Source organism: Sitophilus oryzae, unplaced genomic scaffold (genome assembly GCF_002938485.1).
Source record: "Sitophilus oryzae breed Bouriz unplaced genomic scaffold, Soryzae_2.0 scaffold_1440_pilon_pilon, whole genome shotgun sequence".
NCBI lineage: Eukaryota > Metazoa > Arthropoda > Insecta > Coleoptera > Curculionidae > Sitophilus > Sitophilus oryzae.
In genome coordinates this window covers 4,809,128-4,824,535 of record NW_022146105.1, presented here as the reverse complement: position 1 = coordinate 4,824,535, position 15,408 = coordinate 4,809,128, and the positions used below count along the sequence as shown (strand labels likewise).

Below are 15,408 nucleotides of genomic sequence, written 5' to 3'. Positions count from 1 at the left end.
TACCAATCTCCTTAACCTCTAATAACTGGAACTGCTTTATTCTAATCTCGCAGGTCCTACGTTCAGCTGGACCGTGGCACATGTTGTTTTTCATCGTCATTATATTTCTGGGATCGTTTTATTTAGTGAATCTGATCTTAGCCATTGTCGCCATGTCGTACGACGAGCTGCAGAAGAAAGCCGAAGAGGAAGAAGCAGCTGAAGAAGAAGCGATACGAGTAAGTCCAAACACTACAAACTAGCCATTAATATCAATTCCGAAATCTTTATGTTCTGTTACCGACAATTTCGAAAATACGGATTTAATCAAATTATAATTTACTGATTACCAATTTACAGTGCACACACGGGAGTCTGATTATCGATTTATTCACATTCACGAAGGGTATATCTAATATTTATGAGCATTCATAATTAATGATATAAACAGAGCAATCCCTAATTAAAAAGCAGTAACAAGTAACAAATGAAACACTAGTTAAACTTTTTTTTGCTGAAGGACATAATATTATATTCTTAGGTTCTGTATTTCTTTTTTAACTGGAAGGGTATCTGATAGATGATTATTGAAAACGTTAAATAAATATTACAGGAAGCTGAAAAAGCTGCTCAAGCGAAACAAGACCGCGCTGATGCTAGAGCTGCAGCAGCTGAAGAAGCTGCACGAGTCGCAGCTGCGGGGGCTGGCAGCACCGATATCGTCAAATCACCGTCGGATTTCTCCTGTCAAAGCTACGAACTGTTTGTGAACCAGCCCAAAGGAACGGACGACAATAACAAAGAAAAGATGAGCATAAGATCGGAAGGATTAGATTCTGTGAGTGAGCAGAGAAGAATTCCCACTAATCCCACCAAGATGCGGAAAGTCAGCGCTGTAAGTGTCCTGATTGTTATTTTGAGCCCCATGATTGATACTGAGTCTACCGGGTGACTGATCATATCGTTCCAGTACGACCTGCTTTTTTATTACCGATTTCAGTCACCAATCACAATAAAAAAACACAAATCTGAACAAAAATTGCATAACACAAGTCGTCGAGAACAACTTGAATTTTATCATATTCTTTTAATACTCTTAAGTTACCTAACTTTTTTAAACAATATAACTTTCTTGTCCATATGCTCCCATCCGTATCTTTACGAATTCTAATTAAGCTGACACTAAACCAAAATGGTAATAAGACTACAGCCAGTACAAGAAATCCGTGGTCACCCGGTATATCAAATGAAATTCCAAATTACTTAAATAAAAATCATGACAATTATAGTGTCCGGACTTGGTTTGATAAACATCAGGCCTCGCCGAGGAAGGGTGTTTAGCAAACACATTGCACTTTACTTTTAGTTTTCGCAAATTCATTTGAGTATCTTTCATTTGCAAGCCCAAATTGCTACCTTACTTAGCGAGTAGCTGTCATTAGTCATTTTCTGTTAGTTCTCTATACCCATTCCTTTCGTTTGACATACATATAACACGAGACATGGCCCACAACAAAAAGTTTCATACAAAGTATTCTCTATCTCAATCAACCATCACACGCAATCATCCGAGTTTAAAAGCCTCATGCATGTATAGACCATGTCCCGTGTTCAGGCCAGTCTGAGTCTCCCGGGATCTCCGTTCAATCTGCGCCGTGGCTCGAGGGGATCGCACCAATTTACTGCGCGTAACAATCGGCGCATGGTGGCGCCGCCAGGCGACAGGAAACCTCTGGTTCTATCTACTTATCTCGATGCCCAGGAACATCTACCCTATGCGGACGATTCGAATGCTGTAACACCAATGAGCGAGGAAAATGGTGCCATGGTCGTGCCCATGTACTACGCCAATTTAGGTACGTATAAGAATATGTTAATATCGTCAATAATTAAAGTTACTATAACTTAAGAACAAAATTTTAATTATTGAATAGAGAACACGTGCACAGGCACATATCTCGTTAAAGCAAAAAATATCTCTATAGGATGTGCGATAGAGATAATTTTCTGCAGTTATCGAGAATTTTTGTTGAGTTGTTTAACCGTAATACCCTCAAAATTAGGATCACGCCATTCATCGTACACTTCGCACGCTTCACGGATGTCTTACACCTCACACGGAGACCTGTTGGGCGGTTTCGGGGGCAATGGAAAGGTTATGACCAAGGAAACGCAACTCCTCATGCGCTCCATGAGGAACGGACCAGCCATGACCGGAAATAACTTCACCGAGTTCACTCACAAGCCCAAAATGGGTGATTACGTAAGTAGTGTCAGCAATCAATTCCGATTTATGATAAGAACTGATGAATTTACTCCGGATCTCTTTCTTTTTATAGGATGGACCAACTAGTCAGCTCTGTGAGAAGATGAAAGCGCTAGACAATCCGTTCATAGACAACATCAGCCAGAGGCAAACGGTGGTGGATATGAAAGGTAAATTAAGATTAAATTTAAAATCGTTTCCTGATGATTAATATTTTATAGATGTAATGGTGCTGAACGACATCATAGAACAAGCTGCAGGCAGAGAAATAACAGACGGTGAACACGGAGGTAAGTTAGACTTGAAATAAAACAATCGCATCCATAACTTCACCAATATTATCAAACACACCATCGCAATTCGCTTTTCAAACAACACAAGACTAGCAACATAGCTACATAAAAGGGCACCGTTGCTAGAATGTGAACTAATTAAGATATTTTGCTATACTGTAACATTACGGAGGATAAAATAACAAGAAACATTCGATTAGGTAAATAGAAAATAACCAGTTTAACGTCCAGCACATATTATAAGTGTTATATAGAGCACAGATAGTTCAGATATATACTCAGATCTAAAAACAGGCAACGGAAAAAGTTTACGTCAAATTTAAAGTATAATTTTTTTATTTTTAGTCCTAATTTTATCAGCTTTTTAGTAAACTGTATATAAATATATCTACTTTATTTGGTAAACTCAGTTTTTTTAAAACTTATGTATTTGATTTATTATACAGGGTTATTTTTTACCTTAACTTTAAAACACCCTGTGCAATAATTTCGTTAGTAACTTTTTCTAAAACATTATTTTTCGGTTAGAACCATGACTACTGAGCATTTTGCTTTTTGGTTCATATCAATATATGACTTTTTTTAATACGAAGAGGTGGCTTTAGTGAATTTTATCGTAATATCACATTGACAATTACATTTTGTATACCTACGATAGGTTTTAGTGTTGAAGATTGTTCAAAAGACGTTATTCTTGTTGAACATAGACGAAATTATGAATATGTGACTAGGGTACTACACATTCATTGCTCTATGATTACGGTCATCAAGAGAAGTGGAACGTTTTAGACAAACTGTTCGAAATAAGCGTAAGGCAGGTAAGTGGTAGGAAGCTCAAAACTACCGCCCTAGATAATCGATATATCAGAATCAACTCTTTGCGAAACCCTCATTTAACAGCGGTCATACAGCGGTGCAAAGAAGAGATCGATATGAAGGGGTTCTAGACGAGAATGTGAGGTATTTACAGTTCGTCAAATCGTAGATATACAAAATGTAACTGTCAATATGGCATAAAGACAATAGTCACCAAATCCACCTTGTCCTTTTAAAAAAACTTAAAAGTCATGACAATTGAAGAAAATGCAAACTGCTGGTGGCAAGTTCATTTCGCTCTTAAAAATTAACCAAGGCGTTTATTGATCTAACCGAAAAATAACGATTAAGGAAAATTTACTCACGAAATTATTGCACAGGGTGTTTTAAACTAAGAATAAAAAACAACTCTTCGATTAACCCTGTATAATAAGCCCAATACAAAAGTGTGTAAAAAACTGTGTTTACCAATTAAAGTAGATATATGTATATATACTATCTATATACAGTTTGATAAAAAAAATACGAAATGAGGGCTAAAAATAAAAAAGGGGTACTTTAAACTCTAAATTTTTTTCTGTTGCGTTTTTTTGCATCTGAATGTATATCTAGAAAACAAAATCTTAAAAAACCGTAGACATTTGAACAGCACACAGTAACTTTGCTCCCAGTTCGCTTCGAAGAGATCATTTACTCTCTTGTGCTCATTTTGTCTTGAATCGTTCGTTACCCTTATACATGAGTCGTATTATTTGAATAGATTACTAGCTACCATCGTATCCAGAATAGATTAGGTAATAGTACATTTATAGTCTTATATGTTGAATTAGCATATCAGGAGGACAATGTTTAATGTTAGTTGATTTCAAATTCAAATCCAATATTTTATAGCCAGTATGTTTTAAGCTCATCATTTTAGTGAAAAAAAAAATTGGTGTGTGTTTTCATTATTTAAATAAAATTCATATTTCCCTTAAATCTTTAAATATTGGATTTGTAAAAATACTTAAACAATTTGATGTTTTATGTAAATTTAGATAAATGTATCCAAGAATGATGCCTAGCAGAATTATTAAAACACCACTGCTCTCTCACAGCTTTAGTTGTTCTTAACCGAACTGCGATGGCCCAGTGTCTAAACAAACAGCTTGATCCAGAGTTTTGAACTAAAATTACTTCTTTTTTTCATCTTCTTTTCAATTATATTCCATTATCTTACACTAATAAGCCATGGAATGTAATCTGAAACAACCAGCTTCGAAAAGCGACAATACAAAACTCAAACAAGAACCTACTTAACCAAAAATCGGTTAAGAATAGTTGTCGCACTGTCGCATCTTGCACCAAATCTCTTTTCCCCAAAAGGAGTGTGTCAACCTCACCTTTACTTATCTTTTACACAGTGGCTGTTTATTATTTCTCAGCCAATAATGAGGAGGAGGAGGAAGAAGAAGAGCCCACAATGAAGGAGCGAATTCTCGAAAACACTTTAAAAATAATCGACATGTTTTGCGTGTGGGACTGCTGTTGGTGCTGGCTCCAAATACAAAAGTACGTCGCTCTAGTTGTATTCGATCCCTTCGTAGAGCTGTTCATCACCTTGTGCATTGTTGTGAACACGCTGTTCATGGCGTTAGATCACCATAATATGGATCCTGATCTAGAGAAAGCCCTGAAAAGCGGCAACTATGTAAGAAGAATATATTTCGGTTTAATCTATTCTAAAAACACACTTTCTGTTACAGTTTTTCACAGCGACATTCATGATAGAAGCCACGATGAAATTAATAGCCATGAGTCCAAAGTTTTATTTCCAGGAAGGATGGAATATTTTCGATTTCATTATTGTAGCCTTGTCTTTGTTGGAACTGGGATTAGAAGGCGTGCAGGGATTGTCTGTATTACGATCTTTCAGACTGGTAAGTTTTACTTCATAAACACCCCCCGTAACACAGTTCAATTTATATATCCTGGCATTCCTGAGAATTCGGTTACGTAATGAATGCCTGGAATGCTAATTATGTTCATTCAGTGATATATTATAAATGTTCATTGATGAAAGAGTTGACTAATAAATGTGTTTTCTTTTTCCAGCTGAGGGTATTCAAGCTAGCCAAATCTTGGCCAACGTTGAACTTATTGATATCCATCATGGGGAGAACCATGGGTGCCTTGGGTAACCTGACCTTTGTGTTGTGCATTATTATATTTATATTCGCCGTGATGGGTATGCAACTTTTCGGCAAAAACTACTGGGGTAATATATTGTGACCAAAAGTTATAAAATTTAACGAAATAAACTTGATATTTTCAGATAATGTGGACAGATTTCCTGACCATCAGATGCCGAGATGGAATTTTACCGATTTTATGCATTCTTTCATGATAGTATTTAGAGTGTTATGCGGAGAATGGATAGAATCAATGTGGGATTGTATGCACGTAGGAGATGTCTCTTGTATTCCATTCTTTCTCGCTACTGTCGTGATTGGCAATCTTGTGGTACGTAAATTAAACATAAAAATAATAAAACAGATACTGAGATCTTTCTTGTCCCACAGGTTCTGAACCTCTTCTTAGCCTTGCTTTTGAGCAACTTTGGATCTTCAAGTTTGTCCGCTCCAACAGCCGACAATGACACGAACAAAATAGCGGAAGCCTTTGAGAGAATCGCGAGGTTTATCAACTGGATCAAGGCGAATTGTATGCACTTTGCTAAACTAGTGAGGTTTAAATTGACGAACCAAATATCTGATCAGCCTCCAGGTGAGGGACCGTCCAACAGTTGGAACCAAGGTTTTTATCCAACAATCTGATAGCTCGCTGATTCTTGCTTGACAAAATCTGTAGCGCTTTGTAACAGTCTATCGTCTTTTAGCATGTCCAGTAACTTAGCTGTCCAGTCTAATGTCTTCACTTTGTTTATATAAAATCAAAACATAATACTACTTGATAACATGTAGGTAGTTCCTTCGCTGTTTATAGTTAATAGTATTAAATCAATACACGTTTATTTTGTTCTTCAAAATAATTTGCTTCGGCTCTTTTCTACATATAGGTTGGTTGAATAATTCTTATTTTTGAAAATAAAGTAATACGTCTTCTAATAGAGCATGCCTTACAACAATTATTCTAGATTTTTAAGACTTCTAGAACAGCATGCGTCTTTCTATATAAGGCAAACTATTTAAAATTAATGCTTATAATGATCATTTGAAATCAACCAATACCTATCACTTATTTTCCTCTTCTTGTCTCTTTTACTTTAACTAACATGCGCTAATAACTCTTCTCTTGGTAGATTTCATGTGAAATAAAATATTTAATACCGTCTTTCAATATATTATACCTTAATTAATATTTTAAATTTATATTAATTGAAATATTTTTCAGACACGCGTGACGGTGGTCTTGATATACAAGACGACGAAATTCTAGCAGATGGGATAATATTTAAAGATAAGAAAAGTCCAAAAGACAAATTAGAAGTAACTATCGGTGATGGAATGGAATTTACTATCCACGGAGACTCCAAAACCAATCTTAAACGAGGCAAAAATATGAATAATATCAATAACAAAAACAAAACTATAGGAAATTCTATACTGGACCATGGAGACTTTATAGGCCACTTAGATGATGATGAAATCAGCAATAAATCATATGGCAGTCATAAGAATAGGTTCAAAGAAGAAAGCCATAAAGGTAGTGCAGATATTTTAGATGACCAAGAAGAAAAACGAGATGCTAGTAAAGAGGAGCTAGGAATCGATGAAGGTACATTCTTAATTATATAAAAAACAACTGTCAACATAATTACTTACTGCAGCGACAATCTTATTCTTAAAAACACTTATTTAATAACATCTTTTGCATGATACGACTGCCTTTCAAACATGTTGATCGCTTAATTTTATTCAAATAAATCACTACAAATCGTTTTTATTTTACAATTATAAATGAATTGAGACACGTATATTATATAATCTACTCAAGTTTTCAGCACCTTTTAGTGCTTCCGATCACTTTTATTCACTAGACAAACTTTGGCTTGTTTTGCTAAACTCAAATATCAGAAACTAATATTCGTAAAACTGTTTTATTAGTCAACCACAAGGACCATCATTCGGGGCATTCAACATCAACTGTTGCAGTAAAAAGTAATTACATAATTACTAAAATAATATCTATTTTAAAAGCACATTCTTAAAAGTCATAAATGATTTAAATATACCCCGCAAGTCCCTTAATAAAATATCATTGAATTTTATTTCTAATATAGTTATATTGGATGTTCTCTGTATAACTTCGTCAACAACAAATGTAGTAGACAGCCATCAACCTGTAAACACTATGTGTCTGGAAAGTTTTAAACAGAATTGCAAAGTTATGAATGCAATATAGAGATAACAGGCGGAATATAAAAGACTAGTGTGTACCCGCGACTTCGTTCGCGTCGGATTAATCATTTGTAATGGTGATGATCAAGCAAAGCAAGAATTTCCATTAACATACAAACTAAGATAAAATTTTCTTACATTTATGTCAGCATGAGAAAAAACAATATGGTGATATTATTATATAACTTGGTATAATGTTTGAGGGGTAGTTTCATCTCGTTGGAATTTGACTTTCGAAAAATCCGTTTGCCAAAAATAAGCTTTTTACGTCAAGCAGTTTAAGCAGAATCGTGATTAATCAATTACCCAACTTTTTGGAACACCCTGTATGATTTTTTAAAAAATTTCAAAATATGTAAAAAACAAAATCAATTATGCGTGTCCAAGTGTTTTCCCGAAAGGCTCGCCGTATTTAAATAACATATATTGTAATATTTGTGGGTCGTTTTCATCCGCTTGGAATTTGAAATTCGAAAAACCCCTCCTTATCGAACCTCTACACCCCACAGTAAATCCGTTTGCCAAAAATCAGCTTTAAAAGTCAAACAGTTTAAGTAGAATCGTGATTACTCAATGGTTATATTTTATGAAACACCCTGTATAAATTTTTAAAAAATCTTAAAATATGTAAAACAACGAAATAAAATATACATGTTTAAGAATTTTTCCGAAAAACTCACCGGTTTTTAAATAAAAAATATTCTAATATTTGAGGGGTGGTTTCACACCCTCAGAATTCGAGTTTCGAAAAATCCCTTCTTATCGAACCTCTACACCCTAAAGTCAATCCGTTTTCCAAAAATCAGCTTTTTACGTCAAGCGCTTTAAGCAGAATCGTGATTAATCAATGACCAATTAATCAATTTTTCGAAACACCCTGTATACATTTTTAAAAAATCTTAAAATATGCAAAAAAAGAAAATAAATTATACGTGCTTAAGCGTTTTTTCGAAACTTGACCGTTTTTAAATAAAAATATTCTAATATTTGAGGGGCGGTTTCACCCCTTAGAATTCGAGTTTCGAAAAATCCTTCTTATCGAACCTCTACACCCTAAAGTCAATCCGTTTTCCAAAATCAGCTTTTACGTCAAGCGCTTTAAGCAGGATCGTGATTAATCAATGACCAGATTTTCGAAACACCCTGTATACATTTTTAAAAAATCTTAAAATATGTAAAAAAAAAGAAAAATAAAATATACGTGTTCAAGCGTTTTTTCGGAAACTTGACCGTTTTTAAATAAAAATATTCTAATATTTGAGGGGCGGTTTCACCCCTTAGAATTCGAGTTTCGAAAAATCCCTTCTTATCGAACCTCTACACCCTAAAGTCAATCCGTTTTCCAAAAATCAGCTTTTTACGTCAAGCGCTTTAAGCAGGATCGTGATTAATCAATGACCAGATTTTTCGAAACACCCTGTATACATTTTAAAAAAATCTTAGAATATTTAAAAAAAGAAAATAAAATATACATGTTTAAGCGTTTTTTCGGAAACTTGACCGTTTTTTAAATAAAAAATATTCTAATATTTGAGGGGCGGTTTCACCCCCTTAGAATTCGAGTTTCGAAAAATCCCTTCTTATCGAACCTCTACACCCTAAAGTCAATCCGTTTTCCAAAATCAGCTTTTTACGTCAAGCGCTTTAAGCAGGATCGTGATTAATCAATGACAGATTTTTCGAAACACCCTGTATACATTTTTAAAAATCTGAAAATATGTAAAAAAAGAAAATAAAATATACGTGTTTCAGCGTTTTTTCGGAAACTTGACCGTTTTTTAAATAAAAAATATTGTAATATTCCACCCCCCTTTTTACCCCCTTAGGGGATGAATTTTTAAAAATCCTTTCTTATCTTAAGTAAACATCATAAAAGGAATCCCTGTGCAAAATTTCAGCTTTCTAGGGTCAAGGGTTTGGTCTGGGCGTTGATGAGTCAGTATCAGTCAGGACAGTCAGATTTATATATATAGATATGGGACTTGCGTTGGTTTAATATCTGCAAACAATAGCATTTCGTGCATTGACTGTAACTGAATTTCCTTTTAGAAATAGAAGAAGATGAATGCGACTGTCAAGGACCTTTAGACGAAGACCTTATAATAGATGCTGCAACGGAAGATATCATTTTAGACGAATACTCAGCTGATTGCTTCCCTGAACCGTGTTATAAGAAGTTTCCTTTCCTTGCTGGTGACGAAGATTCGCCATTCTGGCAAGGCTGGGGCAATCTGAGATACAAAACGTTTCAACTAATCGAAAATAAATATTTTGAGACTGCTGTAATAACGATGATCTTGCTCAGTAGTCTGGCTCTAGCACTGGAAGACGTCCACCTTTCGCAAAGACCAATTCTGCAAGACATCCTTTATTATATGGACAGGATATTCACGGTGATCTTCTTCTTTGAAATGTTAATCAAATGGCTGGCTTTAGGATTTCAAAAATATTTTACCAACGCTTGGTGTTGGTTAGATTTCGTCATCGTTATGGTGTCTTTAATAAATTTCATCGCATCTCTCTGCGGTGCCGGTGGTATTCAAGCCTTCAAAACTATGAGAACTCTGCGGGCTTTGAGACCTTTGAGAGCTATGTCCCGGATGCAAGGGATGAGAGTAGTGGTAAATGCACTGGTTCAAGCTATACCTTCTATCTTCAACGTACTGTTGGTGTGCTTAATATTCTGGCTAATTTTTGCTATAATGGGTGTCCAATTATTTGCAGGAAAATATTACAAGGTAAGCGAAAACTTTAAGAAAGTATTCTTTAGAGCCTAGTTTTATATGTTTCAGTGTGTGGACAACAACAAAACAACCCTCAGTTGGGAAATTATACCTGATTACAATGCGTGCAAAGCAGAAAATTATACATGGGACAACTCCAGAATGAACTTCGATCATGTGGGTAAAGCATATCTTTGCTTGTTTCAAGTAGCTACCTTCAAAGGATGGATTCAAATTATGAATGATGCGATTGATTCTAGAGAAGTAAGCTCGAGATTAAAATATTTCAAATTATAACTAATTTATTTCATTTGATTTTAGCTAAATAAACAACCAATACGTGAAACAAATATTTACATGTATTTGTACTTCGTATTCTTTATCATATTTGGTTCATTCTTCACCCTCAACCTGTTTATAGGAGTAATCATTGACAACTTTAACGAACAGAAGAAAAAGATAAGTATTTTATAATGTTTTAAAATAAACTCAACAACCCAGTAGTATAACTAAATACGAAAATATTGAAATTAACTTTAGATTAATAATTAATTTCTATTTTAAGCTGGAGGGTCCTTGGAGATGTTCATGACTGAAGATCAGAAGAAATATTACAATGCAATGAAAAAGATGGGATCTAAAAAGCCCATGAAAGCTATACCAAGGCCAAGGGTAAGATTATTTCGTTAAATTTTGATGTTATTAAGTTTTTCTTTTATTTTTTTTTAGTGGCGACCGCAAGGAATAGTTTTCGAAATAGTGACAAATAAAAAATTCGACATGTTCATCATGTTGTTCATAGGACTGAATATGTTGACAATGACTATGGACCATTATCAGCAGAAAGAGACATTTACAAAAGTGCTGGACTGTTTGAACATGATTTTCATAGTTATATTTACTTCCGAGTGCCTGATGAAGATTTTTGCTTTACGTTATCACTATTTTACCGAGCCATGGAATCTTTTTGATTTAGTGGTAGTAATTTTATCAATTTTGGGGTTAGTGCTCAGTGACATTATCGAAAAGTACTTCGTGTCACCGACGCTGCTGAGAGTGGTGCGCGTAGCCAAAGTGGGCAGAGTACTTCGTTTGGTAAAGGGAGCTAAAGGAATACGCACGCTGCTGTTTGCGCTAGCTATGTCACTGCCTGCTCTCTTCAACATCTGTTTGCTGCTCTTCTTAGTTATGTTCATCTTCGCCATATTCGGCATGTCGTTCTTCATGCACGTTAAAGACAAAAGTGGTCTTGATGACGTCTATAACTTTAAGACTTTTGGACAATCGATGATTCTGCTTTTCCAGGTAAAATCGCACCAAAATAACAAGGGCTATGTTTTAAATAATATTCGTTTATTGCAGATGTCAACATCAGCTGGTTGGGATGGTGTGCTTGATGGAATAATTAACGAGGAAGACTGCAAACAACCAAACAACGAGATCGGGGAGACCGGAAATTGCGGCAACTCGACCATAGGAATAGCTTTCCTACTCAGCTACTTAGTGATATCGTTTTTAATTGTAATTAACATGTACATTGCTGTCATTTTGGAAAACTACTCCCAAGCTACCGAAGACGTTCAAGAAGGTCTCACAGACGACGATTACGACATGTACTACGAGATCTGGCAGCAGTTTGATCCAGACGGTACCCAATACATCCGCTACGACCAACTCTCTGATTTCCTCGACGTACTCGAGCCACCTCTGCAGATCCACAAGCCCAACAAATACAAAATCGTATCTATGGACATTCCGATCTGTAAAGGAGACCTGATGTACTGCGTGGACATCCTCGACGCGCTTACCAAAGATTTCTTCGCGCGCAAAGGCAACGCCATCGATGAAACGGCAGAGCTGAGTGAAGTGCAACCAAAACCAAACGAAGTGGGTTACGAGCCAGTTAGCTCTACTCTGTGGAGACAGAGAGAAGAGTACTGTGCCAGACTCATTCAGAACGCATGGAGAAAGCACAAGAGACTCCGAGGAGCGACTGACCAATCTGGAGACGAAGGTGACATGGGAGACGGTGATGGAGACGGTGACGGTAACGACGAGATTGATGGCGAAGCCGATGGCGAATTGGAAGCACGTCAAACAGCGGTCTTAGTGGAACGAAATGGACACAAAGTGGTGATCCACAGTCGGACGCCCAGCATTAGCTCACGATCAGCGGACGTATGAGACAGGCCCCGCCCCTCCTTAACATCGCCATAGCAGTCAAAGGGCTATGGACCAAGAGGCCACTGGTGCGGTTCATTATCTCGATATCTTTTTTCAACTTAAACGAAAACAGGGAACTATCGTAACATAGTCTATATAGTAAACGCTTCGAGATAATCGGGCTCGTGGATCAGCTTGTGTAAGTGTAGTTTGGTGGAGAAGGTATCTTATTTACTGCGTCAACTAGAAGGCCGTTCATACAAACTGTAAAACGGACTAGCATAGCTTAGATATACTCTACAATCACTATTTTTAGAGTTGTATGAGCTGTTCGCTAAGCTGAGAACTCTCTCTAACGAAAACCTTAGTATCGATGGACGAGTAGTAGAAAGAACGTGATCCCAGCATACTTTCTAGCGAAAATTCGTTGATATTAGCTTTTTCCAAAAGGAGATTTCGTAGGCTATCGGTTGACGATCACTTCATTTAATAATATTGTATCCTGTTAATTTCAAAACATCAAATTATACTTTTACTCTTCGACGTGATTCTTAGAAGACTGATTATTTTTTAGGTATTTGATAATTTTGTTTATTCATCAAATTTATAGCAATAGAAATGATTTTACTCTAATTTCTCATAGAAAATACTCGACTACTTATTAGAAAAATTCCTCGTTTAAATGAATTGTAGTTTAAAAAATTCTTTTCTTGTATTCTGCCGTGTTAACAAAAGACATCTGACGCTTCTCGTTTGTTAATACTTATAAATAAAACACTTTATATAACATAACCGTCAGATATTCACTTGAGTTAAAACTATATTTCATTACAATTCCGAAAATAATTTAGTTGGCAAATACCTTTATCCTTTTAATTACCCTTAGTTTTTCATTAACACGGCAGTATTGTTATCAAAATCTGGGCAAGAACTGCAAACAATACTCATCAAAAAAACTGGTTAATTAGAATTAAACGCACAATAATTAAAACATAAAAAAGAAATACTTAACAGTAATCAACAATCAATTTTGAACAATACAAAATATTCAAACCTTTGCTTCCAGTTCTTGCTCTGGATATTTATTCGATATGAAACTTTGAAATTATGAGGATAATTTAAATAATCCTATAAAGTGTTAAAAAAGCCGTTATAGGAGTTACTCTATCAATAATATTAAAATATTGTTAAAAAAATCCAGATTAGAATATGTTCAGCTAGCACTGTTTGGTATTTATCGCTACAGCACTTAATCAGAATCTTAAGTCGGTCTAGCTTTGTTATTATTTCCTTTTACGGTAAGAGAGTACAAATGTTTAGGCAGAAAATTTGGAGGCAGAAATCTCCAAACCTATTTTTCCCAAAGACCGACTTAAGACAGCAGCTTCAAAGTTAAATAAAACGGCATATTTTGAGAACAAGTCTAAATGCACAAATTAGCAAAGATTGCGATACTAGGCAATTCTGTCAGGTTGAAAGGTATTCTAAAAAGATCTATGAAATCTGTGCCGAAGCAAGTTTTTGTATTTCCTTTTGGATTTATTAATTCCTTAAAAAAAAAACTCTAAAAATACTTATGCATTTTTAATGAATATTAATATATTCCTTTCTGAGATTAATACATAACATAAAATTAATAAAACATCTTCGCACAAAAACATTTCTTAAAATTCTTCTATTCTTTACATAAGTATTTTTATAGGTTTTTGTATGAATAACGCAAACTATATTTAACACTGTTGGGTATTTTTCTATAATGAACTATGCTTCGGCAACTATAATAATTATTAATTTATATAATAATGTATATAAAAATGGTGCTTTCTTCAACTGCTAATATTCAAGCTAACTTCACATGCTACAAGGACCGCTAGCGGGGAGGGGCGAAGGGAAAACATTTGCAAAAATATATTAAACAAATTTTGTATGCCTCGTGTAAAAACATACGCATCACTGTATGTGTGACATTTTTTCAAACAAAATATTACCTAATTTAAGTATATATATAATATATATAAAGCACTGAATGACTTGCCTCCTTTATGACGTTACTTTAAGATGTGCTTCTATCTTACCACACTTTGACACACATCTTTAAAAACTAATCTATATTAAGAACAATTCATTCCTATTTTGCTTGATTACATAATATACAGGGTTGTTCACCTCATTCGACACGGAATATTGTAGCCACACGATTAGATTTTTAGAAATTGAGTGATAGGGTCGTTGAAGGATTACTAAAGCTACAATTTACAATTATTTTCAAAAGGTTACAGAGTGTCCCAAACAAATAAAAAATATCAAAGTTGTATTTTTTTTTAATGGAACACCCTATATATTATTAAGTTTTTAGTTTCTGCCATTAAAAGAAAGGTAAATTTGATTAAGGTTTACTGCACTTTAATTTTACCCTTTTTAAAATATTTACGATTTAGTGAAAATATAGTAACAATTTTAATGTTAATTTCTCTAGGCGTATGTTAAGTTTTTAAAACCAAATAATGTACTGAAGTTTTTCTGTTTACTAAATTTTGTGTTGCAATAATAAAAATAATGGTACCTTATACAGACTGTCTAAAAATTTATATTAAATAATTACTAGCTTTAAACGGCAATAACTTGTTTAATTTAAATGGAACATCCTGTATATTTTACGAGAACCAGATGCACAATTTAATTGTCTATCAAATAGTATTTTGTACCGTTTTTTACCTATCTCGTCACGTTTTCGTAGAAAATATCATTTTCTTACAATTGAGACCTCA

General features: G+C 34.7%; 1 protein-coding gene and 1 long non-coding RNA gene across 9 annotated transcripts in view; one reads left to right on the top strand and one right to left on the bottom strand.

The window, feature by feature from the left end:
* Positions 1–15,033, top strand: part of LOC115876875 (sodium channel protein para) — a 48,245-nt gene extending 33,212 nt beyond the window's left edge. Inside the window, exons 11-29 of one of the 7 annotated variants that reach the window (XM_030892884.1) lie at positions 54–218; positions 593–874; positions 1,577–1,835; positions 2,043–2,242; positions 2,319–2,415; positions 2,467–2,535; positions 4,758–5,044; positions 5,100–5,273; positions 5,449–5,611; positions 5,669–5,856; positions 5,916–6,150; positions 6,748–7,131; positions 7,461–7,514; positions 9,804–10,492; positions 10,547–10,741; positions 10,799–10,936; positions 11,042–11,149; positions 11,207–11,782; positions 11,840–15,033. In XM_030892884.1, coding sequence (XP_030748744.1) covers positions 54–218; positions 593–874; positions 1,577–1,835; positions 2,043–2,242; positions 2,319–2,415; positions 2,467–2,535; positions 4,758–5,044; positions 5,100–5,273; positions 5,449–5,611; positions 5,669–5,856; positions 5,916–6,150; positions 6,748–7,131; positions 7,461–7,514; positions 9,804–10,492; positions 10,547–10,741; positions 10,799–10,936; positions 11,042–11,149; positions 11,207–11,782; positions 11,840–12,661 — 5,085 coding nt within the window. In that variant the 3' untranslated portion in view covers positions 12,662–15,033. The remainder of the gene's footprint in view (positions 1–53; positions 219–592; positions 875–1,576; positions 1,836–2,042; positions 2,243–2,318; positions 2,416–2,466; positions 2,536–4,757; positions 5,045–5,099; positions 5,274–5,448; positions 5,612–5,668; positions 5,857–5,915; positions 6,151–6,747; positions 7,132–7,460; positions 7,515–9,803; positions 10,493–10,546; positions 10,742–10,798; positions 10,937–11,041; positions 11,150–11,206; positions 11,783–11,839) is intronic. The other 6 variants (XM_030892891.1, XM_030892890.1, XM_030892889.1 and 3 more) reach the window with 6 other exon arrangements.
* The window catches only part of LOC115876883, a 152,815-nt gene that overhangs the window by 36,592 nt on the left and 100,815 nt on the right, over positions 1–15,408 (bottom strand). The window lies entirely within an intron of this gene.